Source organism: Nerophis lumbriciformis, linkage group LG02 (genome assembly GCF_033978685.3).
Source record: "Nerophis lumbriciformis linkage group LG02, RoL_Nlum_v2.1, whole genome shotgun sequence".
Lineage (NCBI taxonomy): Eukaryota > Metazoa > Chordata > Actinopteri > Syngnathiformes > Syngnathidae > Nerophis > Nerophis lumbriciformis.
In genome coordinates this window covers 8310001-8335000 of record NC_084549.2, presented here as the reverse complement: position 1 = coordinate 8335000, position 25000 = coordinate 8310001, and the positions used below count along the sequence as shown (strand labels likewise).

Sequence of the window (25000 nt, the reverse complement as noted above, 5' to 3'; positions counted from 1 at the left end):
GCTTTATTTTACAACCCCCTGACGCTGTTTTGTACTGTTTTTGTACTATTTTTTTTTTTTTTTTACTATTTTTGTACTTATTTTGATTATTATTATTTCTTAGTTGTTTGTAAATGTTGAAACTTATAAATAAAGGTTTATAAAATAAATAAAAATAAATAAATGAAAAAAAAGCAGTCTGCGATGCTTGCACATTGTTATAATGGCGTGATGGTAGCATGAAGAGGGTGCAGAAAAATACTCCCTAGTCATGAATAATGTAAAGGGAATTGGAGCATTATAGCGCTGAAGCACACCTCTATAGATGTACTGTATTATTGGAAGTAGCACAGACATATTAATATAAACTATTTCCTGATAGGTATTAGGATGTTGGACCAGCCATTTATGACCGACATCATAGAAGCATCATCCATCAGCCACATGCCTCAGGTCATTGACATCTACAGCGCCAGCTGGGGACCGACCGATGACGGCAAGACCGTGGATGGCCCCAGAGAGTTAACCCTTCAGGCCATGGCTGATGGCGTCAACAAGGTACCTTAACATACCCTCCTGAGAACCAGAGTCCTCTGGCAGAGTTGGACATTTTGGGTAAACCGAGTCCTCTTATGCAAAAACACAAATGTTGGTACATGAGGATGGTAGACTATAGCAGGGGCCCTAAGCACAATTTTAGTTTTGACCCCAGATTGTGCCATCCCAGGCACTGCCTTTGTGTCCTTAGGCAAGACACTTGACCCACCTTGTAGCCAATGACACCCAAACTGGTATACATTCAGCTTAAAAACATGTAGATACTGGGTTTCACATTGTAAGCTCTTTGAGTCTCTAGAGAAAAAGCTCTATCCCAGCAGGCACAAGACCTTGATACAACATTGATTATACATACATGTTCTTTAAAACTGATTAGTTGTATTTGGAAATTGAGACAACATTGGATCCACGTTGTTTTTGGGGGGAAATGACCAAATTTCAAAGATCAAATCAACGTCAGAACCCAACATTGATTAAACGTCATCAAAAAGCATGTTTCAACGTTATGTGTGAGTTTTTCTGTCAGGACCTAATTCAACAAGTTCTCAAATACAAACTTGTAGTATGTTTTTTTCAACGTTTCGTGTTGTAAAACTTTGATTAGGAAATTACCAAATTTCAATAGTCAAATCAGCGTCACAATCTGACAATGATTAAACGTTGTCAAAAAGCATGTTGTTTCAATGTTGTATTTGTGTTGTAGAATATTGGTTGGAACATTACCAAGTTTAAATGGTCAGAGCAACGTCAGAACCTGACATTGAATAAATGTAATCAAAAAGTATGTTTTTTTCAACATTTCGTGTTGTAAAACTTTGGTTGGGAAATGACCAAATTTCAATAGTCAAATCAACGTCACAACCTGACATTGAGTAAATGTTGTCAAAAGTATGTTTTTTTCAACGTTTCTTTTTGAAAAACTTTGATTGGGAAATGACCAAATTTCAATAGTCAAATCAACGTCACAACCTGACATTGAGTAAACTTTGTCAAAAAGCATGTTGGTTCAACGTTGTATTTGTGTTGTGGAATATTGGTTGAAAAATGACCAAATTTCAATGGTCAGAGCAACGTCAGAACCTGACATTGAATAAATGTAATCAAAAAGTATGTTTTTTTCAACATTTCGTGTTGTAAAACTTTGGTTGGGAAATGACCAAATTTCAAGAGTCAAATCAACGTCACAACCTGACATTGAGTAAACGTTGTTAAAAAGCATGTTGTTTCAATGTTGTATTTGTGTTGTAGAATATTGGTTGGAAAATTATCAAGTTTAAATGGTCAGATCAATGCCAGAACCTGACATTGATTAAACAACGTCAAAAAAGGCATGTTGTTTCAACGTTGTATTTGTGTTGTAGAATATTGGTTGGGAAATGACCAAATTTCAATGGTCAAATCAACGTCAGAACCCAACATTGATTAAACGTAGTCAAAAAGCATGTTGTTTCAACGTTATGTTTGAGTTGCTCATTCTCAGGACCTAAAACAAGTTCTTAAATAGTATGTTTTTTGCAATGTTTCGTGTTGTATAATTTTGGTTGGGAAATGACCAAATTTCAATGGTCAAATCAACGTCAGAACCCAACGTTGATTAAACGTCGTCAAAAACATGTTGTTTCAACGTTGTATTTGTGTTGTAGAATATTGGTTGGGAAATGACCAAAATGCAATGCTCAAATCAACGTTATAACCTGACATTGAATAAACATCATCAAAAACTATGTTTTTTCAATGTTTCGTGTTGTAAAATTTTGGTTGGGAAATGACCAAATTTCAATAGTCAAATCAACGTCACGACCTGACATTGAATGTTGTCAAAAAGCATTTTGTTTCAACGTTGTATTTGTGTTGTAGAATATCGTTTGGAAAATGACCAAATTTCAATGGAATAATCAACGTCACAACCTGGCGTTGATTAAACATGGTTAAAAAGCATGTTGTTTCAACTTTGTATTTGTGTTGTGGAATATTGGTTGAAAAATGACCAAATTTCAATGGTCAGAGCAACGTCAGAACCTGACATGGAATAAATGTAATCAAAAAGTATGTTTAAATGAAAATCAACAAGTTAACGAAATTAAAACATAGAGTTGTATATGTTCCTGGAACATAATCTGGACAGGATGTTATCCCAGTACGTCGAGCACTAAGACTGTGCGCCATAGTGTACAATGAAAATACATGCAATAAATTTGCCATAATATTGTTATCGATGACGAAGCAGGAAGGGGCTAGGAATGTCACTTTTGACAACTTGCACTTACTGAAGAAACACAGCTAGACAAGGAGACAAGAACTGTGTGAGGAGAGTTGATTAGACAGGGATTTGGGACTGCATGAGGACAGTTGGATATTAGGACGTGATGATGTCCAGCTGAGGTTACATTACTAACTGAATTGATGAGGACATGAGATAACTTGAAGAAAGTCGACTACGTGCAGACGGGAAAGTTCCCCTAAAGACAAGAGACTACGTGGAAATAGAACATGGGCTATTACATTCTTTCAGCTTGACCGTGACCTTTATAGTGTTTGCTCTTACGACTAAGGCAGTTTTAGCAGGGATGCTGGTATTTTCCAGAAGTGGGAGGCAAATCTCCACAATGTAACCCAGCAAAGATCTTCCTCTGCGGAAGACCTGATTCACACAGACTGTTGCCATGCTAACAGTGCCGCTGTCTATTACTAGCCTGATTAATCATCCTGACCATGTGCAAGCAGGTTGTAGGTCGCTCTAAACACGCTGAAGTATCCCAGCAGGCATGAGACATTGACACAACGTTGATTATACATACATGTCCAATAAAACTGACTTGGAAACAACGTTGCAAAATAGTTGTATCTGTAAATTGAGACAACGTTGATGTCTAACCTTGGATCAACGTCGTTGGTTGGGAAATGACCACATTTCAACGGTCAAATCAACGTCACAACCTGACTTTGAATAAACGTCGTCAAAAAGCATGTTGTTTCAACGTTGTATTTGTGTTGTAGAATATCGGTTGGGAAATTACCAAATTTCAATGGTCAAATCAAGGTCACAACCCTTTAAAACTGCCTTAAAAAGAACAAGGCAAAAATAGTTGTATTTCTAAATTGAGACAACGTTGAATCCACGTTGTTGGTTGGGAAATGACCAAATGTCAATGGTCAAATCAACGTCACAACCTGACATTGAATAAACGTCGTCAAAAGGTATGTTGTTTCAACGTCGTTGGTTGGAAAATCGACCAAATTTCAATGGTCAAATCAACGTCAGAACCCAACATTGATTAAACGTCGTCATAAAGCATGTTGTTTCAACGTTGTATTCGTGTTGTAGAATATTGGTTGAAAAATGACAAATTCTCAGCAGGCACATGACATTGATACAACAGTGATTATACATACATGTTCTTTATAACTGCCTTAAAAACAACAATGCAAAAATAGTTGTATTTGTAAATTGAGACAACGTTGATATCTAGCGTTGAATCCACGTTGTTGGTTGGGAAATGACCAAATGTCAATGGTCAAATCAACGTCACATCCTGACATTGAATAAACGTCGTCAAGAAGTATGTTGTTTCAATGTTGTTGGTTGAAAAATGACCAAATTCAATGGTCAAATCAACGTCAGAACCTGACATTGACTAAACGTCGTCATAAAGCATGTTGTTTCAACGTTGTATTCGTGTTGTAGAATATTGGTTGAAAAAAGACAAATTCTCAGCAGGCATGAGACATTAATACAACATTGATTATACATACATGTCCATTAAAACTGCCTTAAAAACAACAATGCAAAAATAGTTGTATTTGTAAATTGAGACAACGTTGATATCTAACGTTGAATCCACATTGTTGGTTGAAAAATGACCAAATGTCAATGGTCAAATCAACGTCACAACCTGACATTGAATAAACGTCGTCAAAAGGTATGTTGTTTCAATGTCGTTGGTTGGGAAATGACCAAATTTCAATGGTCAAATCAACGTCAGAACCCAACATTGATTAAACGTCGTCATTAAGCATTTAGTTTCAACCTTGTATTTGATTGTACATACATGTCCATTAAAACTGACTTTGAAACAACGTTGCAAAATAGTTGTATTTGTAAATTGAGACAACGTTCATATCTAACGTTGAATCCACGTTGTTGGTTGGGAAATTACCTACAAACGTTTGTAATTTTAATGGTCAAATCAACATCACAACCTGACAATGCATAAATGTCGTCAAAAGGTATGTTGTTTCAACGTTGTTGGTTGGGAAATGACCACATTTTAATGGTCAAATCAAGGTCAGAACCCAACATTGATTAAACGTCGTCATAAAGCATGTTGTTACAACGTTGTATTCGTGTTGTAGAATATTGGTTGAAAAATGACAAATTCCCAGCAGGCACAATACATTGATGCAACATTGATTATACATACATGTCCTTCAAAACTGCCTTAAAAACAACAATGCAAAAATAGTTGTATTTGTAAATTGAGACGTTTATATCTAACGTTGAATCCACGTTGTTGGTTGGGAAATGACCAAATGTCAATGGTCAAATCAACGTCACAACCTGACATTGAATAAACGTCGTCAAGAAGTATGTTGTTTCAACGTTGTTGGTTGAAAAATGACCAAATTCAATGGTCAAATCAACGTCACAACCTGACATTGATTAAACGTCATCATAAAGCATGTTGTTTCAACGTTGTATTCGTGTGGTAGAATATTGGTTGAAAATGACAAATACCCAGCTGGCACATGACATTGATACAACAGTGATTATACATACATGTTCTTTATAACTGCCTTAAAAACAACAATGCAAAAATAGTTGTATTTGTAAATTGAGACAACGTTGATATCTAACGTTGAATCCACGTTGTTGGTTGGGAAATGACCAAATGTCAATGGTCAAATCAACGTCACATCCTGACATTGAATAAACGTCATCAAGAAGTATGTTGTTTTAACGTTGTTGGTTGAAAAATGACCAAATTCAATGGTCAAATCAACGTCAGAACCTGACATTGATTAAACGTCGTCATAAAGCATGTTGTTTCAACGTTGTATTCGTGTTGTGGAATATTGGTTGAAAAATGACAAAATCCCAGGAGGCACAAGACATTGATACAACATTGATTATACATACATGTAATTTAAAACTGCCTTAAAAAGAACAATACAAAAATAGTTGTATTTGTAATTTGAGACAATGTTGATAGCAAACGTTGAATCCACGTTGTTGGTTGTGAAATGACCAAATGTCAATGGTCAAATCAACGTCACATCCTGACATTGAATAAACGTCGTCAAGAAGTATGTTGTTTCAACGTTGTTGGTTGAAACATGACCAAATTCAATGGTCAAATCAACGTCAGAACCTGACATTGATTAAACGTCATCATAAAGCATGTTGTTTCAACGTTGTATTCGTGTTGTAGAATATTGGTTGAAAATGACAAATACCCAGCTGGCACATGACATTGATACAACAGTGATTATACATACATGTTCTTTATAACTGCCTTAAAAACAACAATGCAAAAATAGTTGTATTTGTAAATTGAGACAACGTTGATATCTAACGTTGAATCCACGTTGTTGGTTGGGAAATGACCAAATGTCAATGGTCAAATCAACGTCACATCCTGACATTGAATAAACGTCATCAAGAAGTATGTTGTTTTAACGTTGTTGGTTGAAAAATGACCAAATTCAATGGTCAAATCAACGTCAGAACCTGACATTGATTAAACGTCGTCATAAAGCATGTTGTTTCAACGTTGTATTCGTGTTGTGGAATATTGGTTGAAAAATGACAAAATCCCAGCAGGCACAAGACATTGATACAACATTGATTATACATACATGTCCATTATAACTGACTTTGAAACAACGTTGCAAAATAGTTGTATTTGTAGATTGAGATAACGTTCATATCTAACGTTGAATCCACGTTGTTGGTTGGGAAAATACCTACAAACGTTTATAATTTTAATGGTCAAATCAACGTCACAACCTGACAATGCATAAATGTCGTCAAAAGGTATGTTGTTTCAACGTTGTTGGTTGAAAAATGACCAAATTTCAATGGTCAAATCAACGTCAGAACCCAACATTGATTAAAAGTCGTCATAAAGCATGTTGTTTCAACGTTGTATTTGTGTTGCAGAATATTGGTTGAAAAATGACAAATCCCCAGCAGGCACGAGACATTGATACAACATTGATTATACATACATGTCTTTCAAAACTGCCTTAAAAACAACAATGCATAAATACCGGTAGTTGTATTTGTAAATTGAGACAACGTTGAAACCACGTTGTTGGTTGGGAAATGACCAAATTTCAATGGTCAAATCAACGTCAGAACCCAACATTGATTAAACGTCGTCATAAAGCATGTTGTTACAATGTTGTATTCGTGTTGTAGAATATTGGTTGAAAAATGACAAATTCCCAGCAGACACAAGACATTGATACAACATTGATTAGACATACATGTCCTTTAAAACTGCCTTAAAACAACAATGCGGAAATAGTTGTATTTGTAAATTGAGACAACGTTGATATCTAACGTTGAATCCACGTTATTGGTTGGGAAATGACCAAATGTCAATGGTCAAATCAACGTCACAACCTGACAAATGAATAAACTTCGTCAAAAGGTATGTTGTTTCAACGTTGTTGGTTGGGAAATGACCACATTTCAATGGTCAAATCAACGTCAGAACCCAACATTGATTAAACGTCGTCATTAAGCATGTTGTTTCAACGTTGTATTCGTGTTGCAGAATATTGGTTGAAAAATGACAAATTCCCAGCAGGCACAATACATTGATACAACATTGATTATACATACATGTCCATTAAAACCGACTTTGAAACAACGTTGCAAAATAGTTGTATTTGTAAATTGAGACAACGTTCATATCTAAAGTTGAATCCACGTTGTTGGTTGGGAAATTACCCACACACGTTCGTTATTTTAATGATCAAATCAACGTCACAACCTGACATTGAATACACGTCGTCAAAAGGTATGTTGTTTCAACGTTGTTGGTTGAAAAATGACCAAATTTCAATGGTCAAATCAATGTCAGAACCCAACATTGATTAAACGTCGTCATTAAGCATGTTGCTTCAACGTTGTATTCGTGTTGCAGAATATTGGTTGAAAAATGAAAAATTCCCAGCAGACACAAGACATTGATACAACATTGATTATACATACAGGTCCTTTAAAACTGCCTTAAAACAACAATGCGAAAATAGTTGTATTTGTAAATTGAGACAACGTTGATATCTAACGTTGAATCCACGTTGTTGGTTGGGTAATGACCAAATGTCAATGGTCAAATCAACGTCACAACCTGACATTGAATAAACGTCGTCAAAAGGTATGTTGTTTCAATGTCGTTGGTTGGGAAATTACCAAAATGCAATGGTCAAATCAACGTCAGAACCCAACATTGATTAAACATCGTCATAAAGCATGTTGTTTCAACGTTGTATTTGTGTTGTGGAATATTGGTTGAAAAATGACAAATTCCCAGCAGGCACAAGACATTGATACAACATTGATTATACATACATGTCCATTATAACTGACTTTGAAACAACGTTGCAAAATAGTTGTATTTGTAGATTGAGACAACGTTCATATCTAACGTTGAATCCACGTTGTTGGTTGGGAAATGACCAAATGTCAATGGTCAAATCAACGTCACAACCTGACATTGAAGAAACGTCGTCAAAAGGTATGTTGTTTCAACGTTGTTGGTTGGGAAATGACCAAATTTCAATGGTCAAATCAACGTCAGAACCCAACATTGATTAAACGTCGTCATTAAGCATGTTTCAACGTTGTATTCGTGTTGTAGAATATTGGTTGAAAATGACAAATTCCCACCAGGCACAACACATTGATACAACATTGATTATACATACATGTAATTTAAAACTGCCTTAAAAAGAACAATACAAAAATAGGTGTATTTGTAATTTGAGACAATGTTGATAGCAAACGTTGAATCCACGTTGTTGGTTGTGAAATGACCAAATGTCAATGGTCAAATCAACGTCACAACCTGACATTGAATAAACGTCGTCAAAAGGTATGTTGTTTCAATGTTGTTGGTTGGGAAATGACCAAATTTCAATGGTCAAATCAACGTCAGAACCCAACATTGATTAAACGTCGTCATTAAGCATGTTGTTTCAACGTTGTATTCGTGTTGCAGAATATTGGTTGAAAAATGACAAATTTCCAGCAGGCACGAGACATTGATACAACATTGATTATACATACATGTCCTTTAAAACTGCCTTAAAAACAACAATGCAAAAATAGTTGTATTTGTAAATTGAGACGTTTATATCTAATGTTGAATCCACGTTGTTGGTTGGGAAATGACCAAATGTCAATGGTCAAATCAACGTCACAACCTGACATTGAATAAACGTTGTCAAAATGTATGTTGTTTCAACGTTGTTGGTTGAAACATGACCAAATTCAATGGTCAAATCAACGTCAGAACCTGACATTGATTAAACGTCGTCATAAAGCATGTTGTTTCAACGTTGTATTCGTGTTGTAGAATATTGGTTGAAAAATGACAAATTCTCAGCAGGCACGAGACATTAATATAACATTGATTATACATACATGTCCATTAAAACTGTCTTAAAAACAACAATGCAAAAATAGTTGTATTTGTAAATTGAGACGTTTATATCTAACGTTGAATCCACGTTGTTGGTTGGGAAATGACCAAATTTCAATGGTCAAATCAACGTCAGAACCCAAGATTCATTAAATGTCGTCATAAAGCATGTTGTTACAACGTTGTATTCGTGTTGTAGAATATTGGTTGAAAAATGACAATATCCCAGCAGGCACAAGACATTGATACAACAATGATTATACATACATGTCCTTCAAAACTGCCTTAAAAACAACAATGCAAAAATAGTTGTATTTGTAAATTGAGACGTTTATATCTAATGTTGAATCCACGTTGTTGGTTGGGAAATGACCAAATGTCAATGGTCAAATCAACGTCACATCCTGACATTGCATAAACATAGTCAAAAGGTATGTTGTTTCAACGTTGTTGGTTGAAAAATTACCAAATTTCAATGGTCAAATCAATGTCAGAACCCAACATTGATTAAACGTCGTCATAAAGCAAGTTGTTTCAACGTTGTATTCGTGTTGTAGAATATTGGTTGAAAAATGACAAATTCTCAGCAGGCACGAGACATTGATACAACATTGATTATACATACACGTCCTTCAAAATGGCCTTAAAAACAACAATACAAAAATAGTTGTATTTGTAAATTGAGACGTTTATATCTAACTTTGAAACCATGTTGTTGGTTGGGAAATGACCAATTGTCAATGGTCAAATCAACGTCACAACCTGACATTGAATAAACGTCGTCAAGAAGTATGTTGTTTCAACGTTGTTGGTTGAAAAATGACCAAATTCAATGGTCAAATCAACGTCAGAACCTGACATTGATTAAACGTCGCCATAAAGCATGTTGTTTCAACGTTGTATTCGTGTTGTAGAATATTGGTTGAAAAAAGACAAATTCTCAGCAGGCACGAGACATTAATACAACATTGATTATACATACATGTCCATTAAAACTGCCTTAAAAACAACAATGCAAAAATAATTGTATTTGTAAATTGAGACAACGTTGAATCCACGTTGTTGGTTGGGAAATGACCAAATGTCAATGGTCAAATCAACGTCACAACCTGACATTGAATAAACGTCGTCAAAAGGTATGTTGTTTCAACGTTGTTGGTTGGGAAATGACCAAATTTCAATGGTCAAATCAACGTCACAACCTGACATTGAACAAACGTCGTTGTTTCAACCTCTTTGGTTGGGAAATGACCAAATTTCAATGGTCAAATCAACGTCAGAACCCAACATTGATTAAACGTCGTCATAAAGCATGTTGTTACAATGTTGTATTCGTGTTGTAGTATATTGGTTGAAAAATGACAAACTCCCAGCAGGCACAATACATTGATACAACATTGATTATTCATACATGTCCTTTAAAACTGCCTTAAAACAACAATGTGAAAATAGTTGTATTTGTAAATTGAGACAACGTTGATATCTAACGTTGAATCCACGTTGTTGGTTGGGAAATTACCAAATGTCAATGGTCAAATCAACGTCACATCCTGACAATGCATAAATGTCGTCAAAAGGTATGTTGTTTCAACGTTGTTGGTTGGGAAATGACTAAATTCAATGGTCAAATCAACGTCAGAACCTGACATTGATTAAACGTCATCATAAAGCATGTTGTTTCAACGTTGTATTCGTGTTGTAGAATATTGGTTGAAAATGACAAATACCCAGCTGGCACATGACATTGACACAACATTGATTATACATACATGTTCTTTAAAACTGCCTTAAAAACAACAATGCAAAAATAGTTGTATTTGTAAATTGAGACAACGTTGATATCTAACGTTGAATCCACGTTGTTGGTTGGGAAATGACCAAATGTCAATGGTCTAATCAACGTCACAACCTGACATTGAATAAACGTCGTCAAAAGGTATGTTGTTTTAACGTTGTTGGTTGGAAAATGACCAAATTTCAATGGTCAAATCAACGTCAGAACCCGACATTGATTAAACGTCGTCAGTAAGCATGTTGTTTCAACGTTGTATTCGTGTTGTAGAATATTGGTTGAAAAATGACAAATTCTCAGCAGGCACGAGACATTAATACAACATTGATTATACATACATGTCCTTTAAAACTGCCTTAAAAACAACAATGCAAAAATAGTTGTATTTGTAAATTGAGACAACGTTGAATCCATGTTCTTGGTTGAAAAATGACCAATTTCCAATGGTCAAATCAACGTTACAACCTGACATTGAACAAACGTCGTTGTTTCAACCTCTTTGGTTGGGAAATGACCAAATTTCAATGGTCAAATCAATGTCAGAAACCAACATTGTTTAAATGTCACCAAAAAGCATGTTGTTTCAACATTATGTTTGAGTTGCTCAACGTCAGGACCTAATTCAACAAGTTCTCAACGTTGTTTCAATGTCTTGTGCCTGCTGGGATCTCTTCAGTATACTCAGACCTTGTATAGAGGCAACGAATCATTGGAAAAATCATTACAGTTTGTCCTTTTCTAGTCTTTTATTGTTACTATCTTTATTGTATGCTGAAGAAGGTCACCTGAGCAGACATAAGGGTATTTATGTAAGACATTTAATGAATGAATCATATGCCAGCATAGAACATTCTTAGCCGATGTCACGCATGAGGCGCATTGTCTCACAGGTTTTTTTTTATCGTCGAATAAAAGGAGCGTCTTCTTGCATATTGTAATGAATAAACTGACCTTCCATGGTTCCGCATTTCCATTTGACATTTCCATCCGACATGTCCCAGTAATTAAAAGACATTCCTCAATTTATCTTGCGTCTTCCAAGGGCCGAGGAGGGAAAGGCAGCATCTACGTGTGGGCATCGGGAGACGGCGGTAGCTACGACGACTGCAACTGTGACGGTTACGCCTCCAGCATGTGGACCATTTCCATCAACTCCGCCATCAACGACGGACGCACGGCGCTCTATGACGAGAGCTGCTCCTCCACTCTGGCCTCCACCTTCAGCAACGGACGCAAAAGGAACCCGGAGGCTGGCGTGGTGAATGTCTTTACCTTTCAATGTGTAGTGTAGTTGTCTCATGTACTCATCTCGTCAATCCTCCTCATTTTTGTCTCATGCATTCATCAAATCGACTTTCTTCATGTAGTCTGATGCACTCATCCAATCAACTTTCTCCACGTAGTCTCATGCACTCATCAGATCAAATGTCTTCATTTAGTCTCATGCACTCATCAAATAAAATTTCTTCACGTAGTCTCATGCACTCATCCATTCAAATTTCTTCACGTACTCTCATGCACTCATCAAATCAAATGTATTAATTTAGTCTCATGCACTCATCAGATCACATTTCTTCACGTAGTTTCATGCACTCATCCATTCAAATTTCTTCACGTACTCTCATGCACTCATCAAATCACATTTCTTCAAGTAGTCTCATGCACTCATCAAATTGAATTTCTTCATGTAGTCTCATGCACTCATCAAATCAAATTTCTTCACGTAGTCTCATGCACTCATCAAATCAAATTTCTTCACGTAGTCTCATGCACTCATCAAATCAAATTTTGTTTACGTAGTCTCATGCATTCATCAATTCAAATTTCTTCACGTAGTCTCATGCTCTCATCAAATCAAATTTCTTCACGTAGTCTCATGCACTCATCCAATCAAATTTCTTCACGTAGTCTCATGCACTCATCAAATCAAATTTCTTCACGTAGTATCATGCACTCATCAAATCAAATTTCTTCACGTAGTCTCATGCACTCATCAAATCAAATTTCTTCACATAGTCTCATGCACTCATCAAATCAAATTTCTTCACGTAGTCTCATGCACTTATCAGATCAAATTTCTTCACGTAGTTTCATGCACTCATCCATTCAAATTTCTTCACGTACTCTCATGCACTCATCAAATCACAGTTCTTCAAGTAGTCTCATGCACTCATCAAATTGAATTTCTTCATGTAGTCTCATGCACTCATCAAATCAAATTTCTTCACGTAGTCTCATGCACTCATCAAATCAAATTTTGTTTACGTAGTCTCATGCATTCATCAATTCAAATTTCTTCACGTAGTCTCATGCTCTCATCAAATCAAATTTCTTCACGTAGTCTCATGCACTCATCCAATCAAATTTCTTCACGTAGTCTCATGCACTCATCAAATCAAATTTCTTCATGTAGTCTCATGCACTCATCAAATCAATTATCTTAATGTAGTCTCATGCACTCATCAAATCAAATTTCTTCATGTAGTCTCATGCACTCATCAAATCAAATTTCTTCATGTAGTCTCATGCACTCATCAAATCAAATTTCTTCATGTAGTCTCATGCACTCATCAAATCAAATTTCTTCACGTATGCACTCATCAAATCAAATTTCTTCACATAGTCTCATGCACTCATCAAATCAAATTTTGTTTACGTAGTCTCATGCATTCATCAATTCAAATTTCTTCACGTAGTCTCATGCTCTCATCCAATCAAATTTCTTTACGTAGTCTCATGCACTCATCAAATCAAATTTCTTCACATAGTCTCATGCACTCATCAAATCTAATTTCTTCACGTATGCACTCATCAAATCAAATTTATTCACGTAGTCTCATGCACTCATCAAATCAAATTTCTTCACGTAGTATCATGCACTCATCAAATCAAATTTCTTCACATAGTCTCATGCACTCATCAAATCAATTTTCTCATGTAGTCTCATGCACTCATCAAATCACATTTCTTCACGTAGTCTCATTCACTCATCAAATCAATTTTCTTCATGTAGTCTCATGCACTCATCAAATCAAATTTTATTTACGTAGTCTCATGCATTCATCAATTCAAATTTCTTCATGTAGTCTCATGCACTCATCAAATCAAATTTCTTCACGTAGTCTCATGCACTCATCAAATCATTTTTTTTTACCTAGTCTCATGCATTCATCAATTCAAATTTCTTCACGTAGTCTCATGCACTCATCAAATCAAATTTCTTCACGTATGCACTCATCAAATCAAATTTCTTCACGTAGTCTCATGCACTCATCAGATCAAATTTCTTCACGTAGTTTCATGCACTCATCCATTCAAATTTCTTCACGTACTCTCATGCACTCATCAAATCACATTTCTTCAAGTAGTCTCATGCACTCATCAAATCACAGTTCTTCAAGTAGTCTCATGCACTCATCAAATTGAATTTCTTCATGTAGTCTCATGCACTCATCAAATAAAATTTATTCAGGTAGTCTCATGCACTCATCAAATCAAATTTCTTCACGTAGTCTCATGCACTCATCAAATCAAATTTCTTCACGTAGTCTCATGCACTCATCAAATCAAATTTCTTCACGTAGTCTCATGCACTCATCAAATCAAATTTCTTCACGTAGTCTCATGCATTCATCAGATCAAATTTCTTCACGTACTCTCATGCACTCATCAAATCAAATTTCTTCACGTAGTCTCATGCACTCATCAGATCAAATTTCTTCACGTACTCTCATGCACTCATCAAATCAAATTTCTTCACGTAGTCTCATGCACTCATCAAATCAAATTTCTTCATGTAGTCTCATGCACTCATCAAATCAAATTTCTTCACGTAGTCTCATGCTCTCATCAAATCAAATTTCTTCACATAGTCTCATGCACTCATCAAATCAAATCAAATTCATGTAGTCTCATGCACTCATCAAATCAATTATCTTAATGTAGTCTCATGCACTCATCAAATCAATTATCTTAATGTAGTCTCATGCACTCATCAAATCAAATGTCTTCACGTAGTCTCATGCACTCATCAATTCAAATTTCTTCACATAGTCTCATGCACTCATCAAATCAAATCAAATTCATGTAGTCTCATGCACTCATCAAATCAATTATCTTAATGTAGTCTCATGCACTCATCAAATCAATTATCTTAATGTAGTCTCATGCACTCATCAAATCAAATGTCTTCACGTAGTCTCATGCACTCATCAATTCAAATTTCTTCACATAGTCTCATGCACTCATCGAATCAAATTTCTTCACATAGTCTCATGCACTCATCAATTCAAATTTCTTCACGTAGTCTCATGCACTCATCAAATCAAATTTCTTCACATAGTCTTTATGCACTCATCGAATCAAATTTCTTCATGTAGTCTCATGCACTCATCAAATCAAATTTCTTCACATAGTCTCATGCACTCATCAAATGAATTTTTTTTAACCTAATCTCATGCATTCATCATTTAAAATGTCTTCATGTAGTCTCATGCACTCATCAAATCAAATTTCTTCATGTAGTCTCATGCGCTCATCCAATCAAATTTCTTCACGTAGTCTCATGCACTCATCAAATCAAATTTCTTCATGTAGTCTCATGCACTCATCAAATCAATTATCTTAATGTAGTCTCATGCACTCATCAAATCAAATTTCTTCATGTAGTCTCATGCACTCATCAAATCAAATTTCTTCATGTAGTCTCATGCACTCATCAAATCAAATTTCTTCATGTAGTCTCATGCACTCATCAAATCAAATTTCTTCACGTATGCACTCATCAAATCAAATTTCTTCACATAGTCTCATGCACTCATCAAATCAAATTTTGTTTACGTAGTCTCATGCATTCATCAATTCAAATTTCTTCACGTAGTCTCATGCTCTCATCCAATCAAATTTCTTCACGTAGTCTCATGCACTCATCAAATCAAATTTCTTCACATAGTCTCATGCACTCATCAAATCAAATTTCTTCACGTATGCACTCATCAAATCAAATTTATTCACGTAGTCTCATGCACTCATCAAATCAAATTTCTTCACGTAGTATCATGCACTCATCAAATCAAATTTCTTCACATAGTCTCATGCACTCATCAAATCAATTTTCTCATGTAGTATCATGCACTCATCAAATCACATTTCTTCACGTAGTCTCATTCACTCATCAAATCAATTTTCTTCATGTAGTCTCATGCACTCATCAAATCAAATTTTATTTACGTAGTCTCATGCATTCATCAATTCAAATTTCTTCATGTAGTCTCATTCACTCATCAAATCAAATTTCTTCACGTAGTCTCATGCACTCATCAAATCATTTTTTTTTACCTAGTCTCATGCATTCATCAATTCAAATTTCTTCACGTAGTCTCATGCATTCATCAATTCAAATTTCTTCACGTAGTCTCATGCACTCATCAAATCAAATTTCTTCACGTATGCACTCATCAAATCAAATTTCTTCACGTAGTCTCATGCACTCATCAGATCAAATTTCTTCACGTAGTCTCATGCATTCATCAATTCAAATTTCTTCATGTAGTCTCATGCACTCATCAAATCAAATTTCTTCACGTAGTCTCATGCATTCATCAATTCAAATTTCTTCATGTAGTCTCATGCACTCATCAAATCAAATTTCTTCACATAGTCTCATGCACTCATCAAATCAAATTTCTTCAGATATGCACTCATCAAATCAAATTTCTTCATGTAGTCTCATGCACTCATCAAATCAAATTTCTTCACATAGTCTCATGCACTCATCGAATCAAATTTCTTCACATATGCACTCATCAAATCAAATTTCTTCATGTAGTCTCATGCACTCATCAAATCAAATTTCTTCACATAGTCTCATGCACTCATCGAATCAAATTTCTTCACATATGCACTCAACAAATCAAATTTCTTCACGTAGTCTCATGCATTCATCAATTCAAATTTCTTCATGTAGTCTCATGCACTCATCAAATCAAATTTCTTCACATAGTCTCATGCACTCATCAAATCAAATTTCTTCACATATGCACTCATCAAATCAAATTTCTTCATGTAGTCTCATGCACTCATCAAATCAAATTTCTTCACATAGTCTCATGCACTCATCGAATCAAATTTCTTCATGTAGTCTCATGCACTCATCAAATCAAATTTATTCACATAGTCTCATGCACTCATCAAATGAATTTTTTTTAACCTAATCTCATGCATTCATCAATTAAAATTTCTTCACGTAGTCTCATGCATTCATCAATTCAAATTTCTTCATGTAGTCCCATGCACTCATCAAATCAAATTTCTTCATGTAGTCTCATGCACTCATCAAATAAAATTTCTTCACATAGTCTCATGCACTCATCGAATCAAATTTCTTCACGTAGTCTCATGCACTCATCAAATCAAATTTCTTCATGTAGTCTCATGCACTCATCAAATCAAATTTCTTCACATAATCTCATGCACTCATCAAATCAAATTTCTTCACGTAGTCTCATGCACTCATCAAATCAAATTTCTTCACGTAGTCTCATGCTCTCATCAAATCAAATTTCTTCACATAGTCTCATGCACTCATCCAATCAAATTTCTTCACATAGTCTCATGCACTCATCAATTCAAATTTCTTCACGTAGTCTCATGCACTCATCAAATCAAATTTCCTTACGTAGTCTCATGCATTCATCAAATCAAATTTTCTTCACGTAGTCTCATGCACTCATCAAATCAAATTTCCTTACGTAGTCTCATGCATTCATCAAATCAAATTTTCTTCACGTAGTCTCATGCACTCATCAAATCAAATTTCTTCACGTAGTCTCATGCACTCATCAAATCAAATTTCCTTACGTAGTCTCATGCATTCATCAAATCAAATTTTCTTCACGTAGTCTCATGCTCTCATCAAATCAAATTTCTTCACATAGTCTCATGCTCTCATCAAATCAAATTTCTTCACGTAGTCTCATGCACTCATCAAATCAAATGTCTTCACGTAGTCTCATGCAGTCATCAAATCAAATTTTTATTACCTAGTCTCATACATTCATCAAATCAAATTTCTTCACATAATCTCATGCACTCATCAAATCAAATTTCTTCATGTAGTCTCATGCACTCATCAAATCAAATTTCTTCACATAATCTCATGCACTCATCAAATCAAATTTCTTCACGTAGTCTCATGCACTCATCAAATCAAATTTCTTCACGTAGTCTCATGCTCTCATCAAATCAAATTTCTTCACATAGTCTCATGCACTCATCCAATCAAATTTCTTCACATAGTCTCATGCACTCATCAATTCAAATTTCTTCACGTAGTCTCATGCACTCATCAAATCAAATTTCCTTACGTAGTCTCATGCATTCATCAAATCAAATTTCTTCACGTAGTCTCATGCTCTCATCAAATCAAATTTCTTCACATAGTCTCATGCACTCATCAAATCAAATTTCTTCACATAGTCTCATGCACTCATCAATTCAAATTTCTTCACATAGTCTCATGCACTCATCAAATCAAATTTCCTTACGTAGTCTCATGCATTCATCAAATCAAATTTTCTTCACGTAGTCTCATGCACTCATCAAATCAAATTTCTTCATGTAGTCTCATGCACTCATCAAATCAAATTTCTTCACATAGTCTCATGCACTCATCAAATTGAATTTCTTCATGTAGTCTCATGCACTCATCAAATCAATTATCTTCATGTAGTCTCATGCACTCATCAAATCAAATTTCCTTACGTAGTCTCATGCATTCATCAAATCAAATTTTCTTCACGTAGTCTCACACACTCATCAAATCAAATTTCATCTCGTCAACTGTCCTCATGTATTCTCATATCTTTGTTTTGTTCTTTGTCTTCATCCAGCCATCTCTCCTCATGCTCTTGTGTCATCACTAACTAGTCTCGTCCTCATGCAGTCACCTGTCCTATTGTCATGTAATGTCCTCGAATGTTTGAGTGTAAGATTCTCCTATGGTGTAATGAACTCATCAAGTGGACTTTCTTCACCTCGTCTCATGCGCTCATTTCGTCAGCTGTCCTCATGTGTTCTCATGTCCTTGTGCTTCCCTTTGTCCTAAAAACCCTGAAGCCATGTTTGTGTTTGCAATTATGCAAATGAGCCTGGGCTGTTGACAGAGTCAGGGTCCTCCCCGGGGTTTCCGCTTAATTGCAGCCAGGCTGTTATTGCTTCTAATTAAGCTGCCAATGCCACACAGAAAGGTTTGCTCAATAAATATTAACATAACGTGTGGACTGACGCGTCAATAGTTTCATTGTTGTACCATCAATGCCGCTAGAAATTGTTTGTTTTCTTCTCTTTTATATAAACGTGTCAGGTTCAAACACTGATGACATTTATTAAACAAGACAAGAGGCAAAGAATCAAACAGAGACAGAATTCAATTTGGACTCAATATATTGAGGAGAGTTGCCGTCGACCTGTAACCTCTTACAGTGTGCACTCCTACTTCTTTATTTGACTTTCTCCCCCCACCTGACCACAGCTGCTTCCAGAGGGAAGTAGGTCGTAAACAGCGTTGCCTTTGGTTACCGAACAGTTCAAAAGAAGTCTCATGCACTCATCAAATCAAATTTCTTCACGTAGTCTCATGCACTCATCAAATCAAATTTCTTCACGTAGTCCCATGCACTCATCCAATCAAATTTCTTCACGTAGTCTCATGCACTCATCAAATCAATTTTCTCATGTAGTCTCATGCACCTGTAACCTCTTACAGTGTGCACTCCTACTTCTTTATTTGACTTTCTCCCCCCACCTGACCACAGCTGTTTCCAGAGGGAAGTGGGTCGTAAACAGCGCTGCCTTTGGTTACCGAACAGTTCAAAAGAAGTCTCATGCACTCATCAAATCAAATTTCTTCACGTAGTCTCATGCACTCATCCAATCAAATTTCTTCACGTAGTCCCATGCACTCATCCAATCAAATTTCTTCACGCAGTCTCATGCACTCATCAAATCAATTTTCTCATGTAGTCTCATGCACCTGTAACCTCTTACAGTGTGCACTCCTACTTCTTTATTTGACTTTCTCCCCCCACCTGACCACAGCTGCTTCCAGAGGGAAGTGGGTCGTAAACAGCGCTGCCTTTGGTTACCGAACAGTTCAAAAGAAGTCTCATGCACTCATCAAATCAAATTTCTTCACGTAGTCCCATGCACTCATCCAATCAAATTTCTTCACGCAGTCTCATGCACTCATCAAATCAATTTTCTCATGTAGTCTCATGCACCTGTAACCTCTTACAGTGTGCACTCCTACTTCTTTATTTGACTTTCTCCCCCCACCTGACCACAGCTGCTTCCAGAGGGAAGTGGGTCGTAAACAGCGCTGCCTTTGGTTACCGAACAGTTCAAAAGAAGTCTCATGCACTCATCAAATCAAATTTCTTCACGTAGTCTCATGGACTCAATATATTGTAGTCTCATGGACTCAATATATTGAGAAGAGTCGCCGTCGACCTGTAACCTCTTACAGTGTGCACTCCTACTTCTTTATTTGACTTTCTCCCCCCCACCTGACCACAGCTGCTTCCAGAGGGAAGTGGGTCGTAAACAGCGTTGCCTTTGGTTGCCGAACAGTTCAAAAGAAAAGGTCGTAAAATAGTTCAAAAAGAGTTCCATAAAATAGTTCAAAAAGAGTTCGTAAAATACTTCAAAAAGAGTTCGCAAAATACTTCAAAAAGAGTTCGTCTGGAAATTGGGCAGATCCTGCCATCTGTCCGCTTTGAAGTCCTTGGGTTCAGAACAACATCATTTGTTGATTACCATACATGAAAGAACACAGGAACACCATTTTGCTCCCCCCCTACACAGTGGAGTTTTACAAGTCTTACTCTTGGTAGGCCTCAAAGACAGCCCATGTCCTTTGGCCTGGAACTCATTTCAACACAAAGTTTTTTTCTGAAAACTTACAAACAATGATTCTAACAAAACGAGTAAGAAATCAATCTTATTTTGTTTTTGTCTTCCATTTAGGCCACCACAGACCTTTATGGAAACTGCACACTGCGTCACTCTGGAACGTCAGCAGCAGCTCCAGAGGCAGCTGGAGTCTTCGCTCTGGCCCTTGAGGCAAAGTATGTAATCCATTGCTTCCTCATGTCCTCATCTAGTCCATTTGTTGCCTTGTTGTAGTGCAGAGACTTTATAACATCATGACACATGGAAAGACATGAGAAAAAATGAGTGGATGAGGTGTCAAAGTCATTTTCACTGAGGGCCACATCGCAGTTATGTTTGGCCCAAGAGGGCCGCTTCTAACAGTGAATACTATCATTACACACTTTTTAATGCATTTTTTTAGTTGATTCTTTAAAAACTAAAATGTAAAAAAAATATGGTAAGTTGCAATAATGTCACCTCAAAATGTAGTGTATATTAATGTAAATAGAAAAACAGTACTGATGTTTTTATGGTAAAAAAGGCAGCTCGGATGCCAGAATTTTACTGTAAAATTTACATTAGTTTTTTTTTTACTGTAAATAAAAAAATGCAATTTTAAATTAACATTTTGGCACATTAGATGTCATTTTTTTTTTTTTTTTTTTTTACCGCAAATCAAAAAGTGTAGATTTTTCGGTGTATTACTCTAAATGCCAAAACGGCACCGCAGTTTATTACACACAGTAATAAACTGAGTGTAATAAACTAACCCTAACCCTAACCCCAACCCTAACCCTACTCTAACCCTAACCATAACTCTAACCCTAACCATAACTCTAACCCTAGCCCTAACCCTAACCAACTAATATTCGTTATGCCTAATCGTAATCCTAACCCCAACCCCAACCGCAACCCTAACCCTAACCCTAAACCCAACCCTAACCCTACTCTAACCCTAACCCTAACCCTAACCCTAGCCCTAACCCTAGCCCTAACCCTAACCAACTATTTTTCTTTATGCCTAACCCTAATCCTAATCCTAACCCCAAACCCAACCCCAACCCCAACCCTAACCCCAACCCTAACCCTAACCCTAACCCCAACCCTAACCCTACTCGAACACTAACCCTAACACTAACCCTAAACCTAACCCTAACCCTAACCCTCTAACCCTAACCCTAATCCTAATCCTAACCCTGACCCTAATCCTAATCCCAACCCCAACCCCAACCCTAACCCTAACCCCAACCCTAACCTTACTCGAACCCTAACCCTAACTCCAACCCCAACCCTAATCCTAACCCTCTAACCCTAGCCCTAACCCAAACCAACTATTTTTCTTTATGCCTAACCCTAATCCTAATCCGAATCCTAACCCTAACACCAACCCCAACCCCAACCCTAACCCTAACCCTACTCCAACCCTAACCCTATCCCTAACCCTAACCCTCAACCCTATCCCTAACCCTAACCAACTTTTTTTTATTTTTGCCTAACCCCAACCCCAACCCCAAACCTAACCCTAACCCTAACCCTAACCCCAACCCTAACCCTAGTCGAACACTAACCCTAACACCAACCCTAAACCTAAGCCTAAACCTAACCCTAACCCTTTAACCCTAACCCTAACCCTAACCCTAATCCTAATCCCAACCCCAACCCCATCCCCAACCCTAACCCTAACCCTAACCCCAACCCTAACCTTACTCGAACCCTAACCCTAACCCCAACCCCAACCCTAAACCTAACTCTAGACCTAACCCTCTAACCCTAGCCCTAACCCAAAACAACTTTTTTTCTTTATGCCTAACCCTAATCCTAATCCTAACCCTAATCCTAATGCTAACACCAACCCCAACCCTAACCCTAACCCTACTCTAACCCTAGGCCTAGCCCTAACCCTAACCCTCTAACCCTAGCCCTTACCCTAACCAACTCTTTTTTTCTTTATGCCTAACCCCAACCCCAACCCCAACCCCAACCCTAACCCTAACCCCAACACTAACCTTACTCTAACCCTAACCCTAACCCTAAACCAACCCTAAACCTAACCCTAACCCTCTAACCCTAACCCTAACCCTGACCCTAATTCTAATCCCAACCCCAACCCTAACCCTAACCCCAACCCTAACCTTACTCGAACCCTAACCCTAACCCCAACCTCAACCCTAAACCTAACCCTAATCCTAACGCTCTAACCCTAGCCCTAACCAAAACAAACTATTTTCCTTTATGCCTAACCCTAATCCTAATCCTAACACTAATCCTAATCCTAACCCTAACCCCAACCCCAACCCCAACCCTAACACTAACCCTAACCCTAACCCTAGCCTTAACCCTAACCAACTCTTTTCTTTATTCCTAACCCTAACCCTTAATCCTAATCCCAACCCAAACCCCAACCCCAACCCTAACCCTAACCCTAACGCTAACCCCAACCCCAACCCTAACCCTAACCCCAACCCTAACACTAACCCTAACCCCAACCCTAACCCTACTCTAACCCTAACCCTAACCCCAACCCCAACCCTAAACCTATCACTAACCCGAACCCCAACCCTCTAACCCTAGCCCTAACCCTAACCAACTATTTTTCTTTATGTCTAACCCTAACCCCAACCCCAACCCTAACCCTAACCCCAACCCTAACCCTACTCGAACACTAACCCTAACACCAACCCTAAACCTAACCCTAACCCAAACCCTAACCCTCTAACCCTAGCCCTAACCCTAACCAACTCTTTTTCTTTATGCCTAACCCAAATCCTAATCCTAACCCTAATCCTAACCCTAATCCTAACCCTAACCCCAACCCCAACCCCAACCCTAACCCTAACCCTAACCCTAACCCCAACCTTAACCCTACTCGAACCCTAACCCTAACACTAACCCTAACCCTCTAACCCTAGCCTTGACCCTAACCAACACTTTTTCGTTATGCCAAACCCTAATCCTAATCCTAACCCTAACCCCAACCCCAACCCCAACCCTTACCCTACTCGAACCCTAACCCTAACCCTAACCCCAACCCCAATCCCAACCCTAAACCTAACCGTAACCCTAACTCTAACCCTAATTCTAACCCTCTTACCCTAGCCCTAACCCAAAGCAACTCTTTTTCTTTATGCCTAACCCTAATCCTAATCCTAACCCTAATCCTAACCCTAACCCCAACCCCAACCCCAACCCTAACCCTAATTCTAAACCTAACCCTACTCTAACCCTAACCCTAACCCTCTAACCCTCTAACCCTAGCCCTAACCCTAACCAACTCTTTTTCTTTATGCCTAACCCTTATCCTAATCCTAACCCTAACCCCAACCCCAACCCCAACCCTAACCCTACTCGAACCCTAACCCTAACCCCAACCCTAAACCTAACCCTAACCCTAACCCTCTAACCCTAGCCCTAACCCTAACCAACTCTTGTTCTTAATGCCAAACCCTAATCCTAATCCTAACCCTAACCCCAACCCCAACCCCAACCCTAACCCTAGCCCTAACCCCAACCCTAACCCTACTCGAATCCTAACCCTAACCCCAATCCCAACCCTAAACCTAACCCTAACCCTAACCCTAACCCTAACCCTAACCCTTACCCCAACCCCAACCCCAAACCTAACCCCAACCCTAACCCTACTCTAACCCTAACCCTAACCCTCTAACCATAGCCCAAACCCTAACCAACACTTTTTCTTTATGCCTAACCCTAATCCTAATCCTAACCCTAATCCCAACCCCAACCCCAACCCTAACCCTACTCGAACCCTAACCCCAACCCCAACCCTAAACCTAAACCTAACCCTAACCCTAACCCTAACCCTAACCCTAACCCTAACCCTAACCCTAACCCTAATCCTAATCCTAACCCCAAACCCAACCCCAACCCCAACCCTAACCCCAACCCTAACACTAACCCTAACCCCAACCCTAACCCTACTCGAACACTAACCCTAACACCAACCCTAAACCTAACCCTAACCCTAACCCTCTAACCCTAACCCTAATCCTAATCCTAACCCTGACCCTAATCCTAATCCCAACCCCAACCCCAACCCTAACCCTAACCCCAACCCTAACCTTACTCG

At 37.6% G+C, this 25000-nt stretch overlaps 1 protein-coding gene across 1 annotated transcript in view; it reads left to right on the top strand.

The window, feature by feature from the left end:
• The window catches only part of pcsk2 (proprotein convertase subtilisin/kexin type 2), a 115707-nt gene that overhangs the window by 65699 nt on the left and 25008 nt on the right, over window positions 1-25000 (top strand). Inside the window, exons 8-10 of the mRNA XM_061934969.1 lie at window positions 362-537; window positions 12026-12241; window positions 21007-21107. Coding sequence (XP_061790953.1) covers window positions 362-537; window positions 12026-12241; window positions 21007-21107 — 493 coding nt within the window. The remainder of the gene's footprint in view (window positions 1-361; window positions 538-12025; window positions 12242-21006; window positions 21108-25000) is intronic.